A 14,110-nucleotide genomic window follows, 5' to 3' on the forward strand; every position below is an offset into this window, starting at 1 on the left:
TTTTCCTTATGGCGGAAGCTAACTTGCATATTAATTTATTTTTTTTAAATGCTCAAGGGTGCCAAGGTGGCACCCGTTGGAATATTGATCTACAAGGTTCAAATAACAAGAACATGCAAAAACATTTTGTGCGGACCCTTATTCATGGCTCACCTCCAAAATTGGGGTTTGATACCCGGAATATTATAAATGCCTAATTGTATACTGTATTGTATTGTAGCAACAAAGTAACAACATTTTATAATTTTCTTTTTAATAAAATGAGGCAAAATTTTGCAACACACAAACAGATGTCTGATCAAAGCAAGTATTCCCCCATGGAGCAGGCAGCAAAATTAGATTAATTTACAGTGTGGCAGGGCCAAGTTAGACAAGTGAATTTTTATAGTGTATTAAATAGGAGGAGCTCCCCTTAGAAAAAGAAATCATTTTAGTTTTACTTAAGATTCCCCCCCCCCACTTTTTGTTGGTAGTGTGTCCCCCTGTTTGTGTACTTTAGCCCACGATTCCCCCCCCCCCCCCCATATAAGTTGCCACACGGTTGGTCATGCCACATTGAGTTTTAGTTTAGCAGACCAGCAAAGAGACAGGTTAACATTTTAGCCTTCTATTTTCCTCCTACCTGAAGAGTGTTTCCCTGCTTGGGTTTGTCTCCTAGGCCAGTCATTGGTTTTTAGTTCATTTCTGTGCTTTTAGAGTCACTTTCCACTAGTGCTGTGTGGGTTTTATTTTGGCTTTTTTATTATTTTAATCTTGGATTTTGATCCAGATTGAGATTTGTTTTGGAAGTTATAACAAGCTGTACTCGCAATCTCAAGGTTTAACGCAAAGTTGACGCAATAAAGTAGACTTCTTTAAAGTACAGCTGCTAGAGTTCGCAAGGGGTCTTGACAGAAGCCTTTAATCCATAATCATCATTCTTTGCTCCGTGAAAACTAGTACAAACAAATAAAATGCAGATAGATTCACATAAGTATTTGTTAGGTCACGAGGTGAATACATGTACATGAATGCAAATATCCAAATCCAAAGTGTGGCAAAACATCTGGTGAAAATGTCTCTAAAATGCAAGAAAATCCATTCTGCAATCTCAATACACAAAAGAGAATATATCATTTACCTCCTTGTAGGATTCGCAGAAATTGATAATTCTGGCTTAATCTTCCAAAAAGGTCGCAAGTTTCATGCGAAAATGTGGTTGCTACAGCATGACGTTCGTTTGTTCGAGGCAGGTATTCTGTCCTCCACTAAATACTGCTTAAAGGCGCTGTGACTGTCTAACGGTGATTCATCTGCATCAACAAAGTATTTGAGAAACTTAATTTTCTGAAGGTTAGAGATATTGATTTTTTTTTTATCAGGTTGAGTTAAATATTTGAGAAGTCTGTTTTGTTTCCTAGTTTCTTTTTCTTCTTTGTCCCAGTTTAAAAACTAAATCACGACTGCATCATTTTGAACCAGGATTTTTCTAGTGCGCCACTTTTTGCCGTTACATTTACATATTTTTTTATTATTTTTGGTGTCGAGACCCGGGATGATTACTTTTCTTTAGGGATCAAGCCATTTATGGTTTTTTTTGGCTGGGACACATTTTTTTCTTCTCCAAAAGTACTTTTTTATAAATGGAAACCCACAGTGCTTTTTGGTTATTGAACTTGAGGAGTGCAGGATGACTGAAACACCATGGTGAAGGTCCGGACTCCACTTCAACTGTGTAGGTTTGACCCACTACCCACCAGCTGTGACCATGTCGACCAAGTTCCGTTAGCTGAACCGCAGTTGAGCATCTTACAGCTGCTGCAACATCAAATATAGATGCAGCAAGTGATTATACAGCAAGTGATTATACAGCAGTTTCGACAAATAAACACATTGAAATCAGTGATCCACCAAGTTATCTGCAAGCAGCAACAACAGAAGCACTACATTTGGAGTCTAGAGTGATCCCTGCACTAGTAATGGCCAGTTCCAGATGTCCCCATCCCATACTAAGTTCCGGATATCCCCATGTCCCCAGTCCCCATCAACGAGCCAGAGCCCAAGATTTGTAAAAGCCTAAATTTGATGATATCCCCTCTAAACGCCTAGCAGATGCAGTCTGGTGTTACAACTGATAATGTAGTAACCAACGGATAATGTATCACCAATTGATAATTTCACACAAGTTGACCGATACTGTATGACTGACCGATAATGTAACAACAATTTACCGATAGTGTAGTAAATGGTACTACACTATCAGTCGATTGTTGTTTCATTATCGGTCAGTCATATAGTATCGGTCAATTTGTGTGACATTATCGGTTGGTGATACATTATCCGTTGGTTACTACATTATCAGTTGTAACACCCTGCCTTTTCCCCGACAAGTGGCCAGTCAAGCCATGGGGATTGAGGCACAACATGCGACCAGAGCCTACGTGAAGCCCAGCAGAGTGACCAGCCAAAAGGAAGGTATTGGAGCCCAAGCTGGCAAGTTCCAAGTGAATAAGACGTAGCAGGATGGCCCTGCAGCCCAAGGCAGTGCAGCGGCTGTTACAAGCATGGGAGCACCAAGAGGTCAGAGATGGTTTTCTGCTCTTCAGAAGAGGACATCAAGTGGTACAGTACTTCCCAGAGGAACGAGAGAGAAGGTTTTCACAACTCTACATCGGAGCATGGAGACACTTAGCCATGGACAAGTGCTGAAGATGGTGAGAGACCAGTACTTCTGGCCTCCGTTTCAGTATGACGATGATGATTCCTCATCCATCAATGTGGCCCAGCAACGAGAGCAGATATTGGACTCCAGCTCAAGTTCTGCTATAGAAGAATCGGCTGATGGTGACGACGGTAACTCCTCTAGCTCTGACGAATCCGTGGAAATCTTCACCAGACCTAGGCTTGTAATCCGATCATCAGTACGATTGCAATAGTAAATTATTTAGTATATACCGGTAGATTGAAAGTATTTTTTTGAGTATGTTTTTTTGTGATGTCAGGAGCCAACATTTTAAAGATGGCATGAGAAAAAAAACCATGCAAATGTAACAGCGAAAAATGGCTCACTAGAAAATCCTGGTTCAAAATTACCAAGTCGCGATTTAGTTTTTAAACTGGGACAAAGAAGAAAAGGAATCAAGGAAACAAAAAAGACTTCTCAAAAATTTAATTCAACCTGATAAAAAAATTAAAAAAATATGTGACATATTGGTTGTTTTTTTTAATCAGGTTGAATTAAATTTTCTCTAACCTTCAGAAAATTAGATTTTTCAAATACTTCCAAAACAAATCTCAATCTGGATCAAAATCCAAGGAAAAAAAACAAACAAAATAAACTAGATTTACTTATGTTTGCGTACAAACATACCGGTACGGCTGTTTCGGTAATTTGTTTTTGTATGTTTAAATGTCATGTAAGACTGATAGGACAGCATGTGCGGTAGAGTGATCAGGACCAATACAATTCTGTAGATATATGCAAAATATGCACTTTTAATATGCCATCATATGTCATGTGATGATGTCATCATGATGCCACTTCAATTTTCATCTATAACACATCTAGGCCTAGGTTGAACCCAATCACACCTGTAGTTTTGTAGATATTGGCCTTCAAAATATGCTCTTTTAATATGATGTCACATGCCCCGTAATGACGTCACAAGTCACGTGATGACATCATCATGACGTGACTTAAATTTTCATACATAACACGTCCCAGTTGAGGTACATAACAAGTTTCAATCAAATCAGACCTGTAGTTCTTTAGATATTGGCCTTTAAAATATGCACCTATATTGTGACGTCACGGGTCACGTGATGACGTCATGACGACGTCAATATTAGGCACACATTTTCAGATGCTGGCCTAAGTGTGTGCCGAGTATAAAGTCAATCGGATTAATCACGTGATGACGTCATGATGACGTCAATGTTAGGCACATATTTTCAGATGCTGGCCTAAGTGTGTGCCGAGTATAAAGTCAATCGGATTAATTTTAGTGCCCAAAGTGACTTCTACGATGAAAACATGTACAATGTACACGTACAAATGCTATGGGGAATGGCTGAAAAAGAATGGGGGGGAAAAAAGAAAAAAAACTTTAACGAAAACATAGGCTGTTTCAGCTGGTTGCCGAAACAAAATAGCCTTCTCCAATATTTAACTCAAACTGATTAAAAAAAAAACAATATCTCTAACCTTCAGAAAATTAGGTTTCTCAAATACTTCCAAAACAAATGTCAATCTGGATCAAAATCCAAGAAAAAAATAATAAAAAAACCAAAAATAAACCCCACACAGCACTAGTGAAAAGTTACTCTAAAAGCACAGAAATGAACTAAAACCAATGACTGGCCTAGCAGACAAACCCAAGCAGGGAAACACTCTCCTGGTAGGAGTAAAATAAAAGATCAAATGTTAACTTGTCTCTTTGCTGGTCTGCTGAACTAAAACTCAATGTGTCATTACCAACCATGTGGCTACTTACATGTATATAGGGGGAATCGTGGGCTCAAGTAAACAAACAGGGGGACACACTACCTACAAAAAAAGTGGGGGGGGGGGAATCTTAAGTAAAACTAAAATGATTTTTTGTTCTAAGGGGAGCTACTCCTTTTTAATACGCTATAAAAATTCACAAGTATAACTTGGCAATGCCACAACATCATGAAACATTCCCTGATATCCCAAAGTGTGTGCATATGGGTATTACTAAGAAGTCTTTTAAGAACAGCACCATTCAGTGTCAAAAGTCCGCACCCTTTCTTTCGCTAAACTTGGTGGTTTCACTCTTGTGCAAGGTGTCAAAACAATTCTCCTTTTCAATTTCAAATAAACCTCAAACTTGACAGAGATATGCTGTGGCCCTCCATCAGTGGCATAGCAAAGTACCCCAGTACCTCCCCCCCCCCCACTTCCCCCAGGTCCCCCCTCCACACACACAAAATGTTGCCACTTGCTAACGTAGGAATGTACATGACAATTTTTTTTTTTATTGTAAATCCCCTTAAAGGGAATATACATCATTTGCTTTTGCTGTAATTTTCAGAAATGGATGGAATTGGGGGGTTGGAAATATATAGCAAATATAGTTACACTGACTTTTTTGAGGTTTTGGGTTCGAAAATGCTATAAAAACCAAGAAAAACAATCATTTTCATGTAGTCTGGTTCCCTGACTCCATTTAAGAAGAAACAGAGCAGTTTACATATATTGGGGAATTGTAAGGTCAGGGAACCAGTCTAGCTGGCTTGTACCCGTTCATAGGTGTGTAATCGATTGCAAACAAGCGCGATGGTCAATTGGGGCCAGTATTTGAAAAAAAAGCCAGTTTTTTCCAACGCTGGTCGGCCGATCAGCGTTGGAAATTGATACAAAAATACCACTTTTCTTGAAAATGACAGTATACCAGGTGCCATGATTTTACAGGATGCTTTACACTGTCATTCACTAACAGTCCAGCAAGGTATTTCAAATGATTCGTTAGTTTTATTTTTTGATGTTTGCAAATGTTGTATTTTCCCTTTAATTCCCATAAACCTATGGCTTCACCAATAAAATCCTGGATACGCCACTGCCCCCCCCCCTCACTTCTTATTTTATGAAATGATGATTTTGCTTGACTAAATAGTGAGTCCGCTTTACGTTGACCAGATACCTTTATGTTGATCATCATCCTTGGTACCAGCAGCTTTCATGGTAGCATTACTCAATGTCAGTTTCCTTTTGGAGGGTACCTGTGTCTTGGTAGTCCTTAAGCTGTTGCTTGTATCACTCTGCCTAAGCTCTGGGGCCTCTGATAATCGAGTAGCACTTGCTGATTTCTTCATACCGATGGTTTTCTCAATTGTACTTGGATCTGTCCAGTGCGTAAAGCAAAATGAACAACAAATGAAATGGTGTTCCAAATGGAATTTGTTTGCCTTGTTAACACTGCACAAGCAGATCGTTTACAACTGTCCACACGGCCATCCATATAAAAGGTGGATGGACAACATCAACAATGACCTAAAATGTCTACAATCTGGCAATGAGCCAAGTTGAGTGAAAGAAGGCTATCCAGCCTAGTAGACATGTTTTCCTTTATAATTGCATTGCACGGCCGCCATTTTGTCTACGTTTTAACAAATTTCGAGCGGAGATCCGTCGACTCTTTGTTGAATATCAGACGACTATTTACTGTACGCTGACTAAATACATAAAACAGTCACCGAGTTGTGCTATAAATACACATACCGGTACGATGCGTCGCACGTACGTGTTTTGTGAAATGGATCGCAGGACGCGTCGCAGGATATGACGCGTCGCACCTGAGACACATCGTAGGGATACGACGCGTCGCAGCGCTGCGATGCATCGTAAGTTACGATGAGTTTCATGAAATCGGGTGCAGCTGCACACACACCAAAATGTATACGAGGCAACCTCGTCCCCAGGGTGTCGAGCAGTACGCGCCCACCACTACCTGCTCTCTCACCCTGGTATTGGACCATTTGCATGTGCAAGATTTTTGAACACGTATGCAAATGAGGAATAGTCTGGTGCCTGCCTGTGTGTTACATTTGCATTTGTTTTTGTAAACTGAATCAATTCGTCGTAGCGCGAGCATGGCATGAGTTATGAAAACACGATTTTATTTTAACTAAACTGTTACGAATAACGAGACAACATGCAGTATCACATTTCATATTAGTATGAACAAATTGGAAAGGAAATGAATATTTTAAAGAAGGCGTGGACAAATGATTGCGAAAACACGTACTGCACGTTGTGAATAACAACACCAAGTACACGATATAAATCAATTTCTAGCCAATTGCGGTATCGAATCAGGATACAGGAGGAAAGTTTCCTATCCAGAGCTTATTATTGGAAACGAGGTTGGAAATAAAGTAAGCACTGGGGACGAGGTTGTACACGAGGTGCATTTGTCATTGAAAATATTTTCGTCTGGTCCTCAGACAAGTGAACTACCGTATGTACACCATATTAGGACCTATACGTTTGTAGGAACTAGACTACATGAAGCCCTGCGCTCGTATTGAGACCAGCATACAACGTACGTACACACACCACAATGTAAACCGTATGCACACAAAAACCAACACCCCCACACACACGAGAACGACCGCAACACGCGCATGCTCCGTTAGTCTCAAAGTGCATTAGTGATTGATACTTGCAGGGCTAGGACCGGCGGCGCGGGGGGAACGCTACGGCTTGCAATTACACACGAGTCTATTGAAGTGGCTGCAGCCACTTCCCATAGACTCATGTGTAATTTCAGGTCGTAGCCAAGTGGCTTTGTACATGCACAAAGCTGGGATCCTGTCTCCAGTCTGCTTAAACCTCATTCTCAAGCAAGGACAATTGCATGCGAGGGAATGCAAAAAGCACATGTACATGAATCTCGCAGCCCTACACACGAGGTGCAAATGCCATTGAAGAAAAAACTTAGTCTGGTCCTGAAGACAAGTGAACTCACGTCCGGCCGAATACTAATTACTATACATACATGTACATCGCAAATTAGTAAGTTATAAGTAAATTTCGGCATAATTAATTAGTACATTCACAAGATTCACGTGGGTTGACTTTTGAGGCTAAACAAAAAATGGATTTCCAGGGAAAAAAACGGAGAAATCACATCCCTGCCCAAAATAAGAAATATATTTTCTGACAAACTTGCAGTTGCGTAAGTGAGTGAAGATAATAATGATTTATCAGAATTTATCAACTTTAAAGAAATTCTTAGACATTAATGTGGGATTTTCCGAGATTTGTTCAAGTGCGCCACGTTAGGGAACGCTCGGCCGAATTTGTGCCCAATTTCCGGGCGCCACCACTTTTGAATGTCGGACTTAATTTCAAGACAATAAAATTGTTCACAAAGGTTCAACAGCAAGTATTATTAAGGTAATAGTACCATTATTTAACTGAATAAATTTGAAGTTTTTCTACGAAGAGGTTGTGGCAAAACTGCATGAGGAAAGTAGGGGGAAAAGTCAAAGTGCGCCACGTTAGGGAACACCACTATACATTTTTGGGCGATCGTGTATCTAGGGGCCCAGTTCCTATAAGGGAACAAAATCCTCTTTTAAATTATTTGACATACCAAACTAGTTGGTGACATTAAGAACATATAAGTATGTCATAGATAAAGGGCAGGGTATTGAATTTTAAAGGGAAATTTTGGGGTAAAATGACGATGACGACGACAAAACGCAATCACGAAAATAATGATGTCGATCACCACGCAATGTACCGTGAGCACGCAAGTCGCTGCATTCGCGTACGTGTAGTATGTACGTCCATAGACAATGTACTGGTAGATCGCAGCCATTCATGTTAATGAATTAATCGCTGTGTGATGTCTGTGCTATAGTGGTTGAATTTCACAAATTTGCGACCCAAAAAATTATCGTATCATTGAAGCCCCACTACTTTGTCTTTGACATGTGGAGAAGCCAGTAGGTGCTTTCAAAGGTATTTTTGTCAACTATTTTGCTTGATTTTTGGGGTTGCAAATCCATGAAATTCAACCACTATAGCACAGACATCGTACAGCGATCATTCAATAACGTTTATGGCTGTGATCTAACATTTGGTCTATGGATGTACATGTATACAAATATGTACGCGAAGCGCAGGGGACACGACCGTGACCTGCGTCGATATACAAACTCTGCATGTAGATCGGGGGATGCACCTACGACTGTTTCATGACAAGGCAGTGACTGCACTGTATTGTGTAGAGCGTGGCACGCACGCAAATTTTTGGCTAACTTTGACAGATTTTATGTTCAAGCATAGTCAGGGACATATTATTGATAAAACAAAAGTCAAAATGCGGAAAAGCCCTATGTTCTGTTGCAAACAGACATAGATCTCTAGTTTCTTTCTTCTTTTTGTTTCACGCAAAACCCCTTAGACTTTGTACACGAATTTTGTACCCACCACTTTTGGCATTGAACTTTGTCATACATCATTCAAATTAAGCATATGCATTGTCCTTATGGCAAAGTTGTGCCTCGAAGAGTGACGTCATGATTACGTCATCAGGGATCACGTGACGTCATCACAAACGTGTATATTTTGAAGTCCTATATCTACAGAACTGTAAGTCCGATTGGGTTGAAACTTGGTATGTGGGTAGACCGGGATGTGTTATAGATAAAAAAAAAATGAGGTGACGTCATGATGACGTCATCATGCAATTTTATATGAATATTTGTATTTTTGGACCTTTAAGCCATATCTCATGAACGCACCATGCAAAATTCTTTTTGTATTTGGTTTGTTAGGTAATAGGTATATGGGTGTTTACATAAATGTTGTGGCCAGTGTGTGACATTAGGGTCAAATTTTCAAAATAACCAAATTAAATTCAGCTTCACATGGTTTTGTAGTCTAGGGTCTATATTTTGTCAAAAACAAAACCATTTTTCTGTAACATAACCTTTTTTAGAGTAGCAACATGATAAACTAGCATATGGGACACAAATTTCACCTGTAACAGTGACACCAAATTGTTAATTTCTTTTAGAGCTCTCACCAGGTTATTGTTCAGGTATGGTAAAGACATGTTGCTTTTTAAGCAATTATTTGCAACACATACAATGTATAAGTTAAAAAAAAACATTTGTTGAAAATCAAATATCAAGTTTTAGGAAATTTGACATATTATGAGGATTACAAAAATGTAGCTCTCACTTGACATAAAATTATATTATTATAAGACAAACACTCACTTGTTCTCTAAAAGCAAGTTTGACAGCCAAAACTGCAACTACGAAGAGCAATGAAGATTTACAAACACCACTAGAAAGCATGTTATTGTAAGTAAAGCCTGGTGTTAACCAGCATTTCACCTGTAACGCTGACACCAAATAGTCACTGTTACTGAGTGACAATCCTACAACTAACTAATAATAATAGTAATAAATGGTATCAAACCATTTAAACCTTTCTATTTAGTGATAAGCTTGATGGTTTCTACATCAGATACTTGTTTCTGAGACTGGAAGTTTAGTTTGTTATAATAATCATTTCACCTGTAACGCTGACACCAACACCAAAAACACTTTTATCACTTTTCTTCACTGTAGTTCTACTTTAACCTGTCCTATGCCAAAGTTTTCATTGTATTAAAAAACTTAGTCATTATTTTAGCTAAAAACTCAATCATCAATCAAACAGGTGCTTTTGCTTCATTGTTTCAGCTGAAAAGAGGTATTTCACCTGTAACGGAGTCAGTGTTGACACCAAAAATGTATTGCCTCTTATTTCAAATTCTAAGAGAAGGATTCAAAATGTAATGACATCTATATTCCAAGCCAATCTCCAGGATATATTTTTAGTTAAACTTGTTGACAAAAACAGTTTGACAAATTCAGAGTGCAACTGCAAAGTATCACACTGTAATGTTTTTTGATGACACCAAATTGATCTGCCAATATTTAAAATTGGTATATTTCTTGTACTTCTTTGAATTTCACTTTTGGTCTTCTTTAGTCTCTTTATTTAATGAAAGACTTCAATAATCACTTAAAATTTAGAATAGTTGACAGTTTCTACAAATATTATAATCAATGGTAAAGTTCACTCTGTAACAGGATTTGCTGACACCAAATGTTACAGAGTGATGGTATTTTTAGCGGGCATGTCAAAATGATACAAAGTTGGCGATGCACAAACATTGTGTTTAATATTAAGTTGTGGGTTACCATCAATCATTTAGAATTAAAAAGGACCAAATTTATCAATTGAAAGAATGAAAACTGTGCACCATTGGACAAGCTTTAAAAATGTCATGCAATTTTACCTAAAAATGTCATAATTCTGGCTAATTTTTGATCAAAATTATACAAATGCATTGTGGTGATTTAATTTTTTTTTATTTCAGTGGGTACATAGTGATATGGGCAATAAGTAAAAACACAAATATTAGCAAGCTGGTTATTTTAACATGGAAATGGCCCTTGAAAGGAAAGAACATGTGCATTATACCACTGGCCTCCACATTTATGTAAACACCCATTTTGAAAAGTGTGTGACGTCATCATGACGTCATCAAAAATGCAATTTTGTAAAATGCATATACATGTAAGGGAAGGTCCGATCATCATGAAACTTGGTGGGGAGGTAGATAATGGTACTACGTGTAGTATGCAAAGTCCGAAGTGACGTCATGATGACATCATCATTTGATTTTTTATGATTTTTTAAATATTTATAAGTTGATTCTGCATCCAAAATTGCACACTTCCTTTCATCGGATTGACTTTAAACTTGGTTCAAACCAAGACCACAATGACAAAATGTGCATTGAGGATGGTTTTCAAGATGACGTCATCGCAGGGCATGTGACGTCATGTGACAAAGCTTTATTTCAAATCCCATAGACAATGCACATGATTTTTGTACAAGCCACTTTTGGCATTGAACTTTGTCATACATCATTCAAGTTAAGCATATGCATTGTCCTTATGGCAAAGTTGTGTCCCGAAGAGTGACGTCATGATTACGTCATCAGGGGTCACGTGACGTCATCACAAACGTGCATATTTGAAGCCCTATATCTACAGAACAGTAAGTCCGGTTTGGTTGAAACTTGGTATGTAGTTAGGCTGGGAAGTGTTATAGGTAAAACTTGAGGTGGCGTCATGATGACGTCATCGTGCGATTTTATATGATTTTTTTAATTTTTGGACCTTTAAGCCATATCTCATGAACGCAACATGCAAAATTCAATTTTTTGGTATTTGGTTTGTTAGGTAATAGGTATATGCACAAAAGTTAAAACAATTTGTGACATCATCATGATGTCATCAAGAATGCAATTTTGTAAAACGCATATAAGGGAAGGTCCGATCGTCATGAAACTTGGTGGGTAGGTAGATAATGGTACTAGTATGCAAAGTCCGAAGGACGTCACGATGACGTCATCATTTGATTTTTTATGATTTTTTTATTTTAGAATTGTATTCTGCTTCCAAAATTGAACACTTCCTTTCATTGGATTGACTTCAAACTTGGTACAAACCAACACCACAATGACAAAATGTGCACTGACATGTGTTGTCAAGATGACGTCATCGCAGGGCATGTGACGTCATGTGATAAAGCTTAATTTTTGGAATTATTCTAAGTATTTTGAACAACCTTTAACTGTATCAAGCACTCTCAAAAGTGACTGCAAAAGGATAAACATAACATAAACATTTGTTAAATGCGAAAAAGCCCTGTGTTCTGTTCGAACAGACATACAGTACAGTGCAATTGAAAGTTAACCCTTGTTTGTTTGTTTTTGTTTTTGTTTGTTTGTTTTTGTTTGTTTTGTTTTGTTGTTTGTTTTTGTTTTTGTTTGTTTGTTTTTGTTTGTTTTGTTTTGTTTTGTTGTTTTTTGTTGTTTTTTTTGTTAGTTTTGTTTTGGCTTGTTTGTCTGTTTTTCCCCAGTCTTGTATAATCTGCAGTTGTTAGGTTTTTATGCCAGCTATTCTTGCCTTTGAGAAAACTGTTGTAACTGTTAATCTTTTAAATCTAATTATCTTTTTAAGTATTATTTTTAAGGCGGTCTTATTTTTCATAGAATTTTAAATCTAATTTTTAATATATTTTGTATGTTACATGTACCATTCAAGTAAGGATTGACAGGCTTTCGAGTCACAGTGTTTTATTATACTTTTGTCAATCCTGGCCAGCTTGGATTGGATTGTTTTTGTTTAGTTTTGTTTACTTTTGTGGATTGCTTGTTGTACCTTGTAATTTGGCCGAATAAATAATAATAATAATAATAATAAAGGGGGAAAAATTTTCACACTTTTTCCCCTCTCAAGAACTGAATATTCATCACACAAAATGTGAAAACTTATCCCCTTAGTGTGAAAATTTTTCACACTTTTTTCACCAAAGTGGGGAAAAAATTTGCACCTTTTGCACACAAGTGGGAAAAATTTTCAGACCTTTTTCACACAAGTGGGAAAAATTTTCACACCTTTTTCACACAAGTGGGAAAATTTTGTCACATCTGTTTCACAGTGGGAAAAATTACACATTTTTTTCACATTGGGAAAAATTTTCACACCTTTTTCAAACAAGTGGGAAACATTTTTCACACCTTTGAAAACTGAAATTACATGTGCATGGATATGTTCTCATGGTCCTCAAAATGCGTATCTCCCAATATGGAAAACAGCGGATCATCAATCTTAAACAGAAATATGTTCTTTCGTTTGCTGAAATTCGAAGGAGATTGCTAGAGGAAGACGGCATAAAATTTCAAGGCAATCCATTTCTAGGTTTTGGCAAAAATATGAGGCAACTGGCCAATTCAAGTCTGGCTATGGTGGCGGTCGGCAACCAGCATTGAACACAGAACAGCTAAATTATCTTGATTCCGAAATTGTTATTTTCCTTAATATGACGTGAAAGATACCAAAAGTTGTAAATCTGATGAAGAAACACTGATTTAGGAGGGGAAAAAATACAAGACTTTTTCTGTCTTTGTACAGCAGGGCTGCGGTGGCGTCCGTACGTGGACTTGTTTCCCGAACTTGAAAGTCGCGTCGTCGTACATTTTTATCTGTTGACGACTTATAATGGTGTTTAAACTTTAACTTTCAAAACTAGTTTCCAAACGCTGGCACTTAGCTGCCGCTTCAGTCATTTCTTCTTCGTGCTTTTTTTTAACTCTCTTGTTGGACGGCATGATGATGTATCGATATTACATGTACATGTATATCACTGACTGTTTGATGGTAAACGATATCTGAATTTGAAATCTGGGCACTCGAATTTCATGAAAAAATCTTACTGGACCTGAACTATTTTTACAAGACCTGTGTCATAAATAAGTAAAAAAAAAACCAACATTTTGCACTACATGTATGTGACAGGAAGACAACAAAATACTACATGTATTTACGAGTCATCCGTTTTGTGTGTGCACTTGGCTAGTTCCCTGGAAAATTAGTCTAATTCTCTTGCAGGGGCACAGCAGTCCTTCAATAAAGAAAATCCAGGAGAGCTATAATTTGCTCCTTTTTTTTCAAATCTTTGAGGAGAGCAAATGGATTAAAATCCATGGATAAACGACGGTAAACATTGTTTTTGTTTTGTTTTGTT

The 14,110-nt window shown here is 37.8% G+C and overlaps 1 protein-coding gene across 1 annotated transcript in view; it reads right to left on the minus strand.

The window, feature by feature from the left end:
* LOC119739352 (centriolin-like) overlaps window positions 1-14,110 on the minus strand; it is a gene marked incomplete in the record, with an annotated part of 58,519 nt that overhangs the window by 28,214 nt on the left and 16,195 nt on the right. Inside the window, 1 exon segment of the mRNA XM_038214249.1 lies at window positions 5,643-5,843. Within this exon segment, the coding sequence (XP_038070177.1) occupies window positions 5,643-5,814 (172 nt within the window).

The sequence above is a fragment of the Patiria miniata genome, unplaced genomic scaffold (genome assembly GCF_015706575.1).
Source record: "Patiria miniata isolate m_02_andy unplaced genomic scaffold, ASM1570657v1 HiC_scaffold_30, whole genome shotgun sequence".
Classification (NCBI taxonomy): domain Eukaryota; kingdom Metazoa; phylum Echinodermata; class Asteroidea; order Valvatida; family Asterinidae; genus Patiria; species Patiria miniata.